The sequence below is a fragment of the Musca autumnalis genome, unplaced genomic scaffold (assembly GCF_047663935.1).
Source record: "Musca autumnalis isolate F117 unplaced genomic scaffold, ASM4766393v1 scaffold_2, whole genome shotgun sequence".
Lineage (NCBI taxonomy): Eukaryota > Metazoa > Arthropoda > Insecta > Diptera > Muscidae > Musca > Musca autumnalis.
The window spans coordinates 185,940,564-185,957,635 of NW_027411755.1; the positions used below are offsets into that span (position 1 = coordinate 185,940,564).

Here is a 17,072-nt window from a genome sequence, read left to right on the forward strand (position 1 = left end):
AAGACTCCTGTGTTCGACGGCTCAACCTCTTTCAATGTGTTCAAATTACAGTTCGAGACCGTGGCTACTAGAGATTCTTGGAACGACAATGACAAGGCTGTATCACTACTTATGGCATTGCAGGGCGGTGCTGCTGAGGTAATACAGACTATTCCCGCCGCTTCTAGAAACAGTTATGGGGATATAATGGCTGCTCTTGAACGCAAGTACGGTGGCGAACATAAGCAAAACATCTACCTAATGGAATTAAGGGGAAGAGTGCAGAAGCCAAATGAGACTTTACAAGACTTTGCGGCTGATATAGAGCGGTTGGCGCAGTTGGCATATCCAGGAGAGACACATCCATTGGTGGACCGCATAAAGATTGAGACATTTGCAAGTGGTATTCGTGATCCAGAGATAAAATTTGCGACGTATGCGGCACCGATAGGAACATTTGCAGAAACCGTGTCATTTGCCCTGGCCCAAGAAACCGCGAGGATGCTGGTGAAACCTAAAGCCTACAACGTGAAGAGGCTGCAAGTTGAGGACAATAATTCCCAGACCGTTGTCGATCCGCTAAAGGATGCACTAATGCGTGTGAAACGAGGGGCTGGTAAAACGAGAAAGACTTGCTACAACTGTCGTAAAGCTGGACACATTGCACGAGAATGCATATTGCAACGACCAAGGCTCAGATCCACCTCACCGCCTTCAAAAAGCGACGACCAACCGGTGGCCAAGAATCTGGAAAGAGAGACATCAGGTGAATCAAATAAAATGAATTCCGTCAATCACGAGGCGCCGCTGGCAGAGGATGAAAACGATGGTCCCACAATTTCTATAGCCATAGTCCAGCAGGAGAATCACAACCTAACGGTTAAAGGCTTCATCAATGGTGTTTTGCGTAACTTGACATTGGACACCGGTGCAGGAAAGTCCATTATTAGACCGGATTTGGTAAAAGGGAAGGTATTGCCGTTAAATGGAGTCAAATTGCGGACGGCCACAGGCAAGACTACAACGGTGCATGGAAAGGCCTACCAAAGGCTGAGCATGGCTAGAAAATCGGTAAATTTCGATTTTATAGTGGCCGATATTGTGGACGAAGTTATACTTGGTGTAAACTTCATGATTGCCTTCGATATCAACCTGGACATAAAGCACCGTGTGATGACTTGGTCCAATGTGGAAATACCGATAAGTGTGGGCTACAACGAGGAAAGCAAACATCGCACAAAGGCAGAATCCGGCGAGATCGCTGTCGATGTCCGTACGCTGAAGGTGGAAACCGCCGACAATTGGCCCGTAGGAAAGCGGAAAAATCCAGCAACGAGGACGAGAAAGCGAAGATGTGCGTCGAGGAAAGGTCCATCGAAAAGCGGCCGTACAACAAGGAAGGACAAGTCCGATGTCGACCAGGTGGCACTTAGGAGGGTGACCGAGAAAGAAGATATAACGTCACGATACCTGGAGAGAAAAGAGCGAAAGTCCAAAGCTAATGGCTTAGAGGGTACAACTAAATTGGTTGCTACAACTACGGATCGAGAACTGCGTCTAGTCAAGAGGAACAGGCTTAAGCGGGAGGCAGTGTTACCAATGCCCATACCACAGAGAGGGAACTGTGCCTATTCGGGACGAACAGGCTTAAGCGGGAGGCAATGTTACGAATGTAACTGATAGGTTTAAGTTAGTTTAGTTTAATTTCCGTTAATTTAAAAATTTGAATTGTAACGTAAAGTTTTTATTACGCAGTTACTTTATTTAAGCAACAACAACTACCATGTAGAACTCTCTTCATTATTCTAGATGTTACTTTACCTTTCATTAATGTGCTTTTATTTTGTTTTGCCATAATCATGTAATTATTGTTTAGTTTGTTACTTCTTTGCACTTGTTTGTTGTTGTTACGTCATTACTGTGCTTGTCGTCCAATTGTATTCCCCCATGTATGTATGTGAGTATGGTTGTTCGCTTAGTGCGAATGTGCGTCTGTGTGTTCGCTGCACAGATTCGAGATGTTGCCATATGTGTTCTGGAGGACTCTAGAACAGGGAGACTTTGGGGTATAAATACCGGGGAAATGGCAATGACGGAGTAGTTGTGAATTTTATACCGAAGTGTAAACATCGACTAGTAAAGAAGTAAAGTAAAGCTGTGTACTTAGCTATAACAGTCAGCTCCGAATAAGTGTAATAAAGTAAATAAAGCATTGTAGAAACGTAATCTAAAACGAACCCTGTTTTATTTGGTACAAATCGTATCGGGGAATAAAACAACGTCTACACGGAGATTAGTTAAATCTAATTCCGTAACAATATGTAAAAATTATACTGTTACCAAAAGTATTAAAAATGATTTTCATTTATACCAATAACATGATGTTTTATTTTAAATTTTGTTATAATTTTGGTTTTGCAATAATTAAGTTGACTAACTGTACGTTAACGTATATGGATGATCTTGGCTGCTGTACGATAACTCCGCTAGTAAAAAGTACTTGCAAGTACACAGCAAGTTCTCAGTAACTTCTCTCCAATAATTTTACTCTCTCGGAGTTAAAAATTTGCAGAAACTTGCAAGTCAGCTGATTTGACAAACAAGAAGTTTGGCGGATAAAGACCTGGGTACATAAGCTGCCTTGCCTGATTGCCTTGCTTTCCTGCTTCATTTCTGACATAATAACAATAAAAGAATAAAGAAGGCCGATCAAATTTCGATCTGGGCTGCCCTTTTATTTTTTATTCTTTTACCAGAAGCAAGCAAGGTAATAGTACGGTTACACTAGAGTTTTTTGCCGGGTTAACCCACTTCGAGAAGATTTATTTGACGTTTGCGCTATGGAATTGACATTTGAAACCCAAACCCACTGGGTTGATCCGGTTAAGCGTAACCGGGGTATAAGCAGGCAAGGCAGCTTATGTACTCAGCCCTTAAGATTTAATTTAACAGTCGAGGGTTGCTTACCCTCCGTTTACACATGCAAGTGAAAGTTTGAAAAATACCAATCCAATCTCACATATTCACTGCCACACCAACTAACAAATGCACTGCAATACCAACTTGAGGCCTGCGTGCATAAGCTGTCTTGCCTGATTGCCTTGCTTTCCTGCTTCATTTCTGACATAATAATAATAAAAGAATAAAGAAGGCCGAGCAAATTTCGAACTGGGTTGCCCTTTTCTTTTTTTATTCTTTTATCAGAAGCAAGCAAGGTAAGCAGGCAAGGCAGCTTATGTACTCAGGGTTTGCATATACATTTCGTATATAAAAAGTGACAACACATATGTAAAAAACATATCGTGTAAAGTACCCATTAACAACCTCACGGCCATGGCCAATTATAGGTCCTCCGGCAAAATCAGATGATTTCGATTTGAGCTGTCAAAATTCATATTTGTCATTTGAATTCGCTGTGATGTATTGAAATGTCTAACTGTATAGAAACAGGTAGATGTATCTCGAAAAAAGAAAACAAATAAACTTAATGTTGTACACGTAAAATGTCAACATTTGTTGTGTTTGTATGAGAATTTAATTTACAATAACTTATTTTAGCAGTTTAAGTTCGATCAGCTGGTATTTTCTGTTTCGTCAAACAAAAATAACTACGGTAACAACTTTTTCTCGGAAAATGTTTTGTATGTATCTACCTGAATTGACAGAGAAGGAATTCGCCTCAAAAAATTTTTCGCCTCCGTTTATGAATTTTGACATTTAAAATCTTCGTTTTTCTTTGAATTCGCTTGATGGAGGACCTATTATTGGGCCATGCTCACGGCCGATAAAATTTCCTAGTCAGTAATCAATGTAAAGGCCAGAACACAATCAATCGTCGCTTGCTTCCCCAAATGTCAAATTATAAAGGAATGCCAGAGACTCTTTGCAAATCCGCATGCGTTCTCCTTTAGGAGGCTCTGGCATTCCTTTATAATTTGACATTTGGGAAGCAAGCGAGGATTGATTCTGTTGTGGCCTTTAAAGTGGGGTACACACGATCAGTTTTGACTGTCAGTTTTGCTCAAATAATCGGTTGCTTGTCAGTGTGACCGTTCATTTTTGTCAGTCATCAGGCAACCACAAAATAGTTTGTGGTTGCTGCACAGTTTGGCACTTATCGATATTTCCGAAAAATCGACAGTCAAAACTGATCGTGTGTACCCCGCTTAAGCGGCAAGCAACCGATTATTTGAGCAAAACTGACAGTCAAAACTGATCGTGTGTACCCCGCTTTAGTGCTTTGAAACATGGTACAATAATACAGGTAGCATTATCAAGCCAGCTGATGGTAACATAATGTGTCAATTGCATTGAATTGATGTCAAATTTTGACATCTTATGTTACCAACAATTGCTGATGCGGCTACCTGTGTATTTGTACCATGCTTTGAAAGTAACTTCAATTTTTTCCGAACGTTTACACATGCAAGTGTCAGTTCGAAAAAAATTGAAGTTTCGACTATAATATGTATACACAACTGTCTGCAAGTTACTTGCATGTGTAATCATTGGGTTACGAAAATTATTTGATTATCCATTGCTACAAAAATAGGTCTGTCTGGTTACCCTAAAATTTGTACCAATTGTTGCTGGAAGTCGTCTGTTAACACAAAAAGTCAGCAAAAGAGAGCGATTCGAGAGAGACATTTTGACAGTTCGTTTACTGAGAGTTTGCAATTTCTTGCTGGACAAATTTCTTCTAGAAAGCACTAAAAACTCTTCTTCTTCCTGAAAACAATCAATCATCTGTTCTTAATTTTTCATTGATTAATGTTTGTGAAAATTAAAAACAATTTTATTGTGGAAATAGCAAGCTTAACTGTGTCGTTTTTTTGGAGAACAAAGTTAGGTTAGGTTAGGTTAGGTTTGGGGATGTGTAGTCAATATATATGTATATTGACTACGCCACTCGGAGACCTTTCGGTCCATTGTGATCATCCATAAAGAAAAAGGAGGTTCAGAATTACCTGAAAAGAGAAGAGAAAAGAGAGAAGAATAAAGAAAAAAGGGGGGTGTGGTTTGGAGAATAATAATAAAAGAATTAATTATAAGAAATAATGAAGATGCAATAAAGACAGAGAGGGTGGTTTTTTGGCGATGGTGGAAAAAACTGTCAGAGAAGTAGTTACGCTTATGGGTCGCGCCGTCCCAGCCACTTCAGATTTTTAATGATGTTGTTTATGATTGTTGGTTCCATGTTTGAGTAGAAGGTTAGGCTTGGAGGAAAGCGTACTCCTGTTAGTCTATACCGCTTTCGAGTTAACATCGGGCAACGACATAGAATATGCTCGATCGTCTCCGTTTCCTCCTCATCTTCAAAGAGCCTGCAATAGTCCACTCCATCATCCTGCCATTTGCCGATAAAAGCTCGGATGTAGCAATGGCCGGTAATGACTCCCGTCAATACCCTGATTTCTGATTTACTCAGACTTAAAAGCGAAGTTGTTCTCTTTGTTGAAAGATTCGGCCAAATGGCCCTTGACACGTTGCACCTTGGTTCATTATGCCATAGTTCCTTGGCCTGTTCTTCAAAGAACGTCTCCACCTTCCGAAAAACGTGACATATGGGTGGTTTAATAGAAACAGTGATAGCTTGACTTGTTGATTGAGATCCGTGTCTTGCCAATTCATCTGCCTTCTCGTTTCCCACAATGTCACAGTGACCCGGTACCCAGCAGAGTCGGACAGCGTTAGTTAGGTTCGCCAAAGCAGCTCTACACTCAAGAACGGCCTCAGACTTGATATTGGGGGATTTGATGGCTTTAAAAGCCGGCTGACTATCAACGAAGATAGTCACCGGTTCAAAGATTTCAGCATCCAGACTTTTTATCAACTCTGCGGCCATTTTGATCGCGAAGATTTCTGCTTGGAAAACGCTACAGTCGCTGTTCAACCTATAGGAGTACTCGAGGCAAAGCTTTTCGCAGTAGACGCCAGCTCCGGTACCTTCTTCCATCTTGGAACCGTCTGTATAGAAAGCCAGACCGTCCAGAGGAGGGTTACCACGGATCCAGTCATCTCTACTAGGGATAACGACCTCAAAATCATCAAATCTATGGATTGGTGATAAGTAGTCGCTGAACTTCCCCTGCTGATTTAAGCCAAGGTTTGGCCCTAGCTCTCGAAGAATGCATGCATGACCATAGGTGCTGTCACGCCAACGATTCAATTCATGTAGCCTTAGAGCACTACGTGCTGCTTGACCTTTGATGCTAATTCTCGTGGGCAAGAGGTTTAGCATCGCGTTCAGAGCTGCTTGTGGTGTACTTCTAAAAGCTCCAGTTATCAGGATCGAGGCTGCCCTTTGCACCTTGTCTATGCTGCCCGAGTTCGACTTGTGTCGAAGCGCATGCCACCAGACAAGACATCCGTAGGATAGGATGGGTCTCACCACAGTATTATACAACCAGTGTATAATAGCTGGATTTAGACCCCAACTTTTCCCAATCGAATTCTTACATGAATAGAGTGCGATCATACCTCTCTTCGTCCGTTCCTCGACGTTCCTTTTCCATCTCAGTTGAGAATCCAGGATTGTACCTAGGTATTTGGCCTCAGGAGATAGATGCAACTGCACTCCATCCAATGTTGGTGGTATGAAGTCGCCAAGCTTACGCTTTCTGGTGAACAATACCAGTTCTGTTTTCGTTGGATTTACACCAAGGCCATTTGTGGTGGCCCAACGAGACAGCTTTGATAAGGCTCCTTGCATAAGCTCCGAAATAGTGGACAAGAATTTGCCAGTTATTAGTAAAACTACATCATCCGCGTATGCGACAACCTTGATGCCCTGATTGTCGAATTCCGCCAAAATATTGTTTATCACAAGTAGCCACAGTAGCGGTGAGAGTACACCTCCCTGGGGAGTACCTCGTGTTACTGTCTTCCTTGTTGTCAACTCCCCGATACTGGAATTTATGATCCTGCTCTCCAGCATTCTCTTTATCCAGCAGATCAGGGTTTCCGGGGTGTTGACCGATCTAAGCGAGAGATGAATGGATTCAAGTTTTACGTTGTTAAAGGCTCCTTCTATATCCAGGAAAGCCGCCAAGGTAAAGTTTGAGTTCTCCATATTTCTCTCAATGAAACCCACGACCTCATGAAGAGCAGTTTCGACAGATTTACCTTTCATGTAGGCATGCTGCGAGTCGCTCAGCGAGGCAGTGTCTACAAAGCTCCTAATCTCCAGATCGATCAGTCGTTCGAGTGTCTTGAGGAGAAAGGAGGATAGACTAATAGGTCTGTAGTCTTTCGGTGCAGAGTGACTGACTTTCCCCGCTTTGGGGATGTAAGTTACCTTTACCTCTTTCCACAGATCTGGTACGCAGGAAAGAAACAAACAGGCCCTAAAGATCTCCTCCAGAATTTGGTATATCTGCGGTGCAGCAAATTGAAGCATCGCAGGAATTACTCCATCTGGACCAGGTGACTTATAGGGTTTGAATGTACTTACTGCCCACTTTATTTTGTTTCTGCTTACAACCTTATCGATGAGGCTCTCGTCCACTGACTCTTGGACTTGGAAGTTGTCACATTCAATGTGAAGGTTACTGGCATCCGTGCAGTCAGGGAAGTGGGTCTCAGCTAGAAGGTTTAGAGTCTCAAGACCTGAGTCTGTCCACGTGCCGTCCGGTTTTCTGACACTACCGATGGATTTGGGGTCCTTCGAGAGTATCTTACGGAATCTGGCAGCGTCGTTTACCCCTTCTACAGACTCACAGAAACAAACCCATGACTTCTTTTTGGCGCGCTTGATTTCACTCTTGTATTTGGTGAAACTCGCTTTATACGATTCCCAGTCACTGTCAAGTTTCGTCGAGTGCGCCTTGTTGTACAACTTTTTGGTGTTTTTCCGTAGTTCGCCAAGATCCTTGTTCCACCACACCGGTTGGGATTTCTTCCCAGGATAAGTTAATGGACAGGCATCCTTATGGCAGCGAAGAAGGATTTCTGTTAGGTTGGACACCTTACTGTTAAGCTCAGCAACTGTTTCTATCCTTCCGGGAAGTGTCAGTTGATGGTTCGTCAGATCAGTGAACCTTCCCCAGTCCGTCCTTCTCGGGTTCCTATAAGGATTTTGGCGGACTCCGTCGAAAGAGATTTCAAAGTATATCCTCATATGATCCGAAAAGGAGCATTTGTTGGATACCCTCCAGTTCCTGACTACAGAATCATCTAAATTAGACAGGGTTAGATCAATGACCTCCTCCCTGCCTCTAATTTTAAAGGTGGGATCGTTTCCTATATTACATATTCTTAGATTGTAAGATAATATAAAATTGAAAATCGACTCACCTCTAGTGTTTGTGTCTTTGCTGCCCCAGTGAAAATGGTGGGCGTTGGCGTCACATCCAAGGATAACGTTACAAACGCCCAGGTTCTCCTTCAGCAGCCTGTGTACCCCCTGATTTGGTGGATCAGGGTCCTCATACGGCATGTAGATTGAGGACAGGAGAGTGGCCTTCTCCCTGCCGTTCTCCAGTCGCACCGTGCACATGTCTCCATTACTGTAATTAGATAGAAAGATTAGATTGAGGTTCTTCCTACCTACCACACAGGTCCTCACCTTGTCCCCTTCGGACGATGCAAAGACCTCGAAGTTGGCATTGTTCAGTCCAGAGACCTTATTTTTATATATATAAGGTTCCTGGACTAGAACAATGTCTACCTCTGAGTTCGTGAGGGACAGGAGTAGTTCGGCGGCAGCTGCTTTACAATGATGCAGATTAATCTGCAAAATGCGTAGCACCTGCCGCCTGCCTACTCCTACTGACTTCCGCGAGGTGGACTCAGTCGGAACCGAACCCATCCTGAACCGAAGTTCAGTTTTCCCTCACGAATCTTAAGGTACTCCTCTCCTGAGGAGTCTACCGCCATCTTAATGTCCATCCCTCCATTCTCCTTACAAGGGGTGAGACTCATTACAGTCCAGTCCTTAGTAAGGAGACCGGGGTTCTGGAGCTCCAGCATCCTCAGCAAAAGTTCCTTATCCACGGTAGGTGGGGGAACCCATGCTGGGAATACCTTCCTGGACGGAATCTCCGTTATAGACACCGCAGCAATTTTTGCCCCCTCCCAAAGTTCATCAAAGCCATTAACTGTCTTCTTAAGGTACTCTTGCGAGCTCCTGTTGAGACATTTAATGACTTTAACTCCCTTGTGAAGGAAGGCGCCACCAAACTGACGGTCACCCTGGTTCGCCTCAGTGGACACAATGGCTAAACGAAGCCGAGTCTCGAAGAGCAACCAGTGACTTTCGCTGATTTTCCCGAAGGGGTCAGCTCGGTCGATGATTGCTACTAGGAGCTCGTCATCGTTTGCCACCGTGGCCGTTTTGGCGTAGGGTTTCCTACGTCCTCGCTCACGTGCCTTGGTAACAGCTTTTCCTGAGGAGGTGGACGCCTTCTCAGTACTGGTGCTGCTTCCCTTGGCTTTGTGAGCAAGGACACCAGCATAGGAGTTCGCCGTGTTGACCGTCTGAGAGATCATCGTCTTCTTTGGCGAAGGCTGAGGGCCTTCTGAAGAGCGAACTCGCTTCACAGTCTTTGACTGCGAGGACTTGTTCGTCTTCTCCGAAGTCGATGGTGTCCCAGTCGATCCACCCGTCGTTACTCCCGAGTGGCTTGCGCAGGTCTTAGGCACCTTCTGTTCGTCCGCTTTACCCTCATTAGTTGGGGTAGGAGCCGGATTTGGGACAGTCACCTTCTCCAGTTGAATACTCTTACGAGAATCATTTGGAGTCGGATTATGCCCCTTATCCTTTTCCAGTCCCTTCTGGCTCGGGTTCGGCTTCGGAACAGCTTTAGGTTCCACCTTGCTGTCAGAAGCAGCAGGCTTCACCTCCACCTTTTTGCTTGTCGCCGCAGTCTCTACTGAGTCTTTGGCTGAAGCTGAAGCAGGGTTCGGGAGAAAGATTTTGTCCACCAGGAGCTCGCATCTGGGTGCATTTGGATAAATTCTTTCGAATTTCCGCATGTACTTCAGCTTGCTCTTGATGAACATGATCTCTCTCCTAGTATGCGAGCTCGCGTCCCTTCCCACGAACTTGCGCAGATACGAAGCTGCACGCTTGTAGTGCCTCGTATCTGAAGCCTCTTTGGCGGAAATTGCGTCTGCGTCGGTGTCCGTCGATGAGGTTTCCTTGGATTCCCCAACGCAGGCCGGAGACTCAGAGTCAGTGGCAATTGTTGGAGCTTCCGTTGATTCCCCCTCGATGGTCATCGACTTAGAGTCAGTGGCTGTTGATGGATCATCTCTAGGTTCTCCATCAACATCCATTGACTCCGTGGCAATCTGCCTTCGAAGCTTAGTATCGGCTGGTGCCGATACAGGACCAGACTGGTTGCGACTTGTCTGTGGTTGCGAACCAAGGTTCACAACCTCTTCGACCACATCACCGTCAGTGGACATGTCGTCATCAGACCTTCTTGTTGACTCAGCTGGGATCACCGTAATGTCCAGTTCGTCGTCAGTGAGGGTGAGATTGTTGAGCATGTCCTCTGGTGGTACGGTCGGAACAAGTCTCTCCAGTTGGTCAAGGAGTTCCCTACTCTGTCTCTCCAGACTGTCCCCAATCACTTTGAGATGTAGGTCGTCCCCGCCCAAAACTTCGGTCCTGTCAGCCGTGGACTGATTAACACCAGTTTTGGCTAAAGCATTATCCTTATGAAAAACCGGTCCGTCAACAATAATTCGGGTTGTATATACTGCACTTGTAGCAGTTACGGCTGTAGGTGCCAAGGCATCCACACCTGAGACAGCCGGATCACAATCGCTTGATCTCGACGGTACGTGGCTTGTGATCTCACCAACGCTTACCGCCGGTACTGGGTTATTAACTCCCTGCACCGTAACTTTACTCCTTTTACGTTTTTTACCCATCTTAGTTGATTTATTTAAGGGAACTACCCCGATCCAATTTTGGTCCACGGGGGGTTTGAAAGAGAAACAAACCCCCAGGGTTTCTGAGATATGTGGAGACAGTAAAAACCTTCAGTTTCCCTCGGGCGCTGCCGACCCCGCATATCTCAGAAACCCCCTTCCCATCCGCCACCCGGGAAGACGCGCCCAGTAGAAGATTGGCAACTCCCGTGGGAGAACAAAGTTGCAAAGTGGTAAAAATACTTTTTTGGGTCATTTTCTTTTTTATTATTAATAAAATACAACATTTTTGCTTCCATTGGTTCCTTCATTGGCGGACAAATTGTTCTGTTTTGGCAAGTCAGCTGATTTCTTGTTGGCTTTTGCTGGGAAGGTGTCTTTTTACAATTTTCTAGCAAAAGAGAATAAAAACTCCTTAAGCTGGGTACACATTGTCAGTTTTGAATGTCGATATTTCGCAACTATCGATAACTGTCAAACCGTCCAGCAACCACAAAACATTTTGTGGTTGCATGATGAATGACAAAAATGAACGGCCACACTAGCAAGCAACAACAAAGCTGTCATTCAAAACTGACAATGTGTACCCAGCTTTACTCTCTGAGAAAGTTCTTGCTGGGAAAGTAACCAGACAGACCTAATAATTCTCTTTCATTATCATAAATTAACGACTGGCCGTCCACATAGTATTCCTCCTACTCCATGGATGCGCCGCTTTTTGCTGGTATTTGATACCTTAAGTGGGGTACACACGATCAGTTTTGACTGTCAGTTTTGCTCAAATAATGGGTTGCTTGCCAGTGTGGCCGTTCACTTTTGTCAGTCATCAGGCAACCACAAAATATTTTGTGGTTGCTGGACGGTTGGACAGTTATCGATAATTCCAAAAAATCGAAAGTCAAAACTGATCGTATGTACCCCGCTTTAGAAAAACAAACATGGTCTGTTCCTTTACTTTTGAAAGTGGTAAAACCGGCAAAAGTAGAAAAAGTTGTAAACTGCTCCCATATGAATTGTATGGTGTCTGGGTTTTAAATGTCAATTCCATTGCTTATATTTCAAACAAATCCTTATAAAGAAGGTTAACCCTGCAAAAAGCTCTAATATAAACAGCATATAAGTTATTTTACAAAATAAGTCGTTTTCCATAATTTATTTAGTTAGTCCGTGTTTAGACACACGGGAAAGTAAATTCAGTTTTTAGGAAATAGGGGGTAGGAAAGAGTATTGAGGAGCTCTTTCCTCTCCGCTCTCTCCCAAAAACTCAATTTACTTTCCCGAGAAATTTGTGTGTCTAAACACAGACTTATATCTTCTCTTTTTTATCTTGTAATTATTTTAATAACCAAATGTGTGTTTATGTTTTTGCCAAGAATTGCAAAGTACGCCACAAAACATTCAAATTTAAATCAGCTGGTCAAATTTGCAAATTCTTACAAGGAAAATTTTGCTTGCAAAAAGTTGTAAGTTCTCAGTCACAAAACTCTCTAAAATTCTCTCCAAATTTGCTTTCTTTTACTTTACAAGTTTGTTATCGAACAGCATTTTGTAATACGGGGTACACACGATCAGTTTTGACTGTCGATTTTTCGGAAATATCGATAAATGTCAAACTGCCCAGCAACCACAAAATATTTTGTGGTTGCCCGATGACTGACAAAAATGAACGGCCACACTGGCAAGCAACCGATTATTTGAGCAAAACTGACAGTCAGAACTGATCGTGTGTACTCCACTTAAAAGTTTGTACAAATTTGAACAAACTTTTGGGTTATCGTACAGACCTAATTACTTGTCAAACTGTATGTTATTTTTTACGTAAAACATGTGACTGGCGACGGCATTATCAAACGTTTCATGTGTGTTGCCAACGCCCAACGTAAATCGATGACGACGGACGACACGAAACTTCAAAACAAAAGTTGGGTGTGTTTAGGGCTTGACTGTTATTCATGTCGGCTAGTGTGTAAAGACAATTTTTATACAAATGAATACTCAAAGTCGAGTAATCGATTATTTAAAGTCCATCTAGATATCCCTAAACCTGCGGTTGTCGTTACTCTGGCATTCATATGACAGTTGGTAGTTGGTTAAAACGCGAGTAGACGAAAGAAAAAAGTGGAAGAAAGGAAAAAAAATCAGAGAAGTTATAAAGCTTAATTAAAAATTTAACACTCAAAATCAATTGGAAAAATCTAATAAAATACAGTGAAATTTAAACGAATACACACGAAAAAAGCATATTGCAACCTATCAATAAGGTAAACGAAGGAAAAAACGTATTGCCCGTCGTGCCTCATCCCACAAGAAGGCAACAACAAGAAGCAAGAGAAATAGAAAAGTGAATCGAGAAAGAAAATCATTCGCGTATAAATTTGCAAGTGAAATTTTTTGTCTGAAAACATCAAGGAAAAAAGGTGTGAAGTATGTTCAGATTTTTTGCATAAAATATTAAGTGAAGTGAAGAAGAAAACAAATTTTGTGGTGAAACTTTGTGGAAGAAAATATTTATTCGGTGTGCATTTACATTTTTGAAGAAATATATACATATATGGCAATTGCCGCTGCAGTTTTCCTCCCATAATAAATCTTTTACTGTGTGTCCACCATATCGTCATCATTAATTTGAGGGCGGCTTTGTTTTAAAATATCAAATACATATTTCAAGAAAATCATCTTAGTGGAAAAACAAATTATTAAAAATTTACAAGAAACGAAAAAAAAAACCTTTGCACCACCCAACAACCAAGGAGGACTTTGATAAAGCAAAAAATCCCCGTAGCAGCAGCGGCAGTCGCAGGAAGTTTTTTTCCATTGGAGTATCCACAGCCGTTTTGTGTGAAAATGCATTAAAGGGCTGGGGCTGCTGCTTTTTCCCAAACGCAGAGAAAAAAGGAAAACGCATTTTCATCGTTCCTTCGTCTCCGGTAGGTACACACACAAAATATCCATCCATCCAACCGCACACATATATCCAGTCATTTTATCCCTATAAATATATATTCTGTTGTAGAGTAAAAAGTGTTGAGAAGAAGTTCATTCGTTGTGCTCATCTATTGCCGCCTGCTCAGCTTTTGTACAAAATACGATGATGGTTGTCGTACATTTCATATTCCATCATCGTGAATTTCTTCCTTGTGCTCCTGGCTGACTGGCTGGCTATTTGTGCTCTTTCTCTTGTATGGAGCAACGAAGACCGGCCACGAATACTACAACTCCCAAGTTTTTTGTTTTTAGGGATTCAAATACTTTCCTGCTGCTGCTCCCTTCGCCGTATGTGTTTTGATTATTCCTTTTTAATGGTGATGTGCTTTGAGTAGTGCTCTCTCGCTCTCTGCCTAAGAGTGGTGCAAAAGGAAATTTAACAACAGTACATAAAAAGCACCACCCCAAAAAAGAAAAACTTTACCAACCAACCCAAAAGGAAATTCACCTTGTTTTTAGATATCCCGTTTGGTTTATTTCCATATTCACCATTACAGTCTCTGTGTAGTGTGTGTTTGTGTTTGCCTCTCTCTTCAGGGGGATTAGGAACGAAACACCATTTTACGTCAGTTCCTGTTGTCACGTAAACACTCGTTCGTCCTGTCGTATATGTAAAGTTGTCCTTTGTGCATTGGGAAATTAAATTCAAATTGCCCATTGTCTCTCTTTTACTTTGTTTGTTTTTTTGCTCTTCGGTGGTTTGTTGGTAGGTATATTTTGTGCATTTTTGTTCTATAGAAAGGAAGCCGGTATATATTTGTCGTTACACCGGTTGTGTGTTTATTTTTCATATCACAATTACTCCCCCCGTTTGCGCCACACACGCACCACACGACATGCCAAACGACCTCTTTTTCATTGTTGTTGTTTCTATTGACACCCCTTTCAGAAAACAACCACTTTTCGAAATTGTTGTTTTTGTTCGTTGATTTTCTTTTTTGGTGGAGGGGTTTTTTGTTGTTGTTGTTTTTAAATAAACAATTAATTTAATATCTAGTTTATTTTTAGAGTAAATGCACTTTACCCCCACAAAAGGTAGCAAAAGAAGGGGTATGTTTTCAAGAAATCCACCATTTTTTGCATGATTTTTGGGCTTTTGGCAATCTGATCTGATTACAGAGTAACTGAGGCTTAAATGTCTTTTAGGGGCACCTCTCGGATCGGGCTGAAATGTTTACAGTAGATAGCCCTTGGCATCCTGAATACAACGATATATAATTTTCCGGGGGGAAGTCCATCCATCCCGAGATATGGGTCTTGACATTTCGGAAATTTCGTACTTTCAAACCTTTAGGTTGTTTATGGGCACATCTCAGATCGGCCTGAAATTTTTACAGTAGACAGCCCTTGGCATCCTTAATACAACGATATATAATTTTCCGGGGGAAGTCCATACTTCCCGAGATATGGTTCTTGACATTTCGGAAATTTCGTACTTTCACACATTTAGGTGGGCACCTTCGGATCGGGCTGAAATTTTTGCAGTAGATAGCCCTTGGCATCCTGAATACAAAGATATTTATTTTCCGGGGGAAGTCCATACTTCCCGAGATATGGGTATTGACATTTTGCAATTCTAACTTGGTCAATATGGGCGTCGTTTTAATGCTCATGGGGAGTACTTTTATGTACCCGACCTATTTTTACACCTGTTTATAGGAGAATGTATTAAATTCCGGTTCAAACCGTTTACTTAGGAAACTTTACATTTACAAGAAAGTTTTGTTTGCGTAGCCCACTTTTGTCATTGTCCATAGGAGAAAGTCTTAAATCCCCGGCCGAAGGCCGGCTACTACCTATGGTAAAAATTTCGGACCTATCCGAGAGGTGTCCCTAAACGACACTTGTACCGTAACTGATCCCAAACTGTTATTTGAAAATGTTTATAAGTATGCTTATTAGCTTTAATTGGATACTCCGATAATCCTGTGGAGTTCTTAAATCATTAAATTCAAAAATGTAGTTTTATGCCCGATCTTGTTTATGTTTGTTCACATGCCTGAAAATGCAAGACCAAATGAAGAAACGCCAAATTTACATTGAAATGGGTTTCACATTGATACTTTGGTTTTTTGCAATCGATCGCAAACTGAATTTTTGCAAATAATACGATAATCTGGTTGGAAAGTTCCAGACATAACAAATAGAGGGCGATTTCTTTAATGTAATAAGTATAGGTATTAGGATAAGGGTAAATTTCGTTTAGTGTTGGGATGTACAATGAGAATCGGAACCATTTTCTTTTAAATATTTCTAGCTGGGTTTTTGTTGCCTTTTCTTACCATTTTCTAAAATACTAAAATTTGAATATAGTTTAAAAAAAATTAAAAAAAAAACAATGAGATTTTTTTTATTTGTTGGTGTCTCAAGTATGGCTGTGATTAAGAGTAATCTGCCCTAGCGTACTGTTTTGTGCATCCCTGAGGCCCGATTTCAAGTTTTTAGCTGACCGAATGAATCTGCATTTTGGCCCAAATTTGGTCAGAAAACTTCCCCACCACAAATTGTGGACTTTCATAACAGAAAGAAAACTAATTATTCCATATAAGTTCAGAATATTTCATGGTGGAGGGAATAAAAAGTTGTTTATGTTTATGGCTGCATCTGTGTAAATTCTATTCACAACTGCTTGATAGGTTTACTGATTTGGAGGTTCTCCATTATATCGTTGGATCACCGTCTCAAGAGATGGGGGAGTCCTATTCACCACACCGGTTATTAGGTTTTAGCAGGTTTAAATATAGTTTCATCTCGTTGCAATTATGTTCGCGATTCACACTGGTGCCTGGTTTGGGAATGTGCATGACATACCCCAGACCGACCTATCACCTTATATGTGGTCAAGAAGGTATTATCTTTGTCTTCACTCCAAGAGCTGCAGTCTAGTGACTTGTGGACTTTGTTCCTACATCTCAGCCAGTCGCAGATAGCTGTGGCATACGCGGACGACGTGAAGATGCTGTTGAATGTTACTTCCAGAATCAGGGGGGTAGTCGGAAGAAATTCTTTTACCATCCATAACAACATCACATCTTTCATTGGTTTTTAAAACAACCCAGCCATATAAAACGTCCATATACATAAGTAAGTTGTACTATGGTCGAAAGGCCATTCGGGCTCGCCGATAAGAAAAGGTGCTCCCATATACTTGACCTGTAAATAGAATCGGCCAGCACTCATTGACAGAGAATTTAAATAATGTGTCTCCGTTCAATATTAAATGATTC

At 42.0% G+C, this 17,072-nt stretch overlaps 2 protein-coding genes across 5 annotated transcripts in view; one reads left to right on the plus strand and one right to left on the minus strand.

Annotated features, from left to right (window-relative positions):
* Positions 1-4,831: 4,831 nt before the first annotated feature.
* Positions 4,832-8,736, minus strand: LOC141395019 (uncharacterized). The gene is made up of 3 exons (XM_073970380.1): positions 8,546-8,736; positions 8,275-8,486; positions 4,832-4,946 (listed from the first exon to the last, which is right to left on the minus strand). The coding sequence occupies exons 1-3, from the start codon at positions 8,584-8,586 to the stop codon at positions 4,840-4,842; spliced, it is 360 nt and encodes a 119-aa protein (XP_073826481.1). The 5' UTR covers positions 8,587-8,736; the 3' UTR covers positions 4,832-4,839.
* Positions 8,737-12,908: 4,172 nt separating this feature from the next.
* Positions 12,909-17,072, plus strand: part of dock (SH2/SH3 adaptor protein dock) — a 92,638-nt gene continuing 88,474 nt past the window's right edge. For all 4 annotated transcript variants that reach the window (XM_073970374.1, XM_073970378.1, XM_073970375.1 and 1 more), the window contains exon 1: positions 12,909-13,787. The gene's annotated coding sequence lies outside the window, so the exon portion shown is untranslated. The remainder of the gene's footprint in view (positions 13,788-17,072) is intronic.

Excerpts from the sequence above, each read along its gene's own strand:
- LOC141395019 (XM_073970380.1), bottom strand. The coding sequence starts at position 8,586 with ATGCCAACTTCGAGGTCTTTGCATCGTCCGAAGGGGACAAG. Across the intron at positions 8,487-8,545 it reads CATCGTCCGAAGGGGACAAG|TAATGGAGACATGTGCACGG; the intron begins GTGAGGACCTGT and ends ATCTAATTACAG. Across the intron at positions 4,947-8,274 it reads CAAAGACACAAACACTAGAG|GTAATTCTGAACCTCCTTTT; the intron begins GTGAGTCGATTT and ends TTCTCTTTTCAG.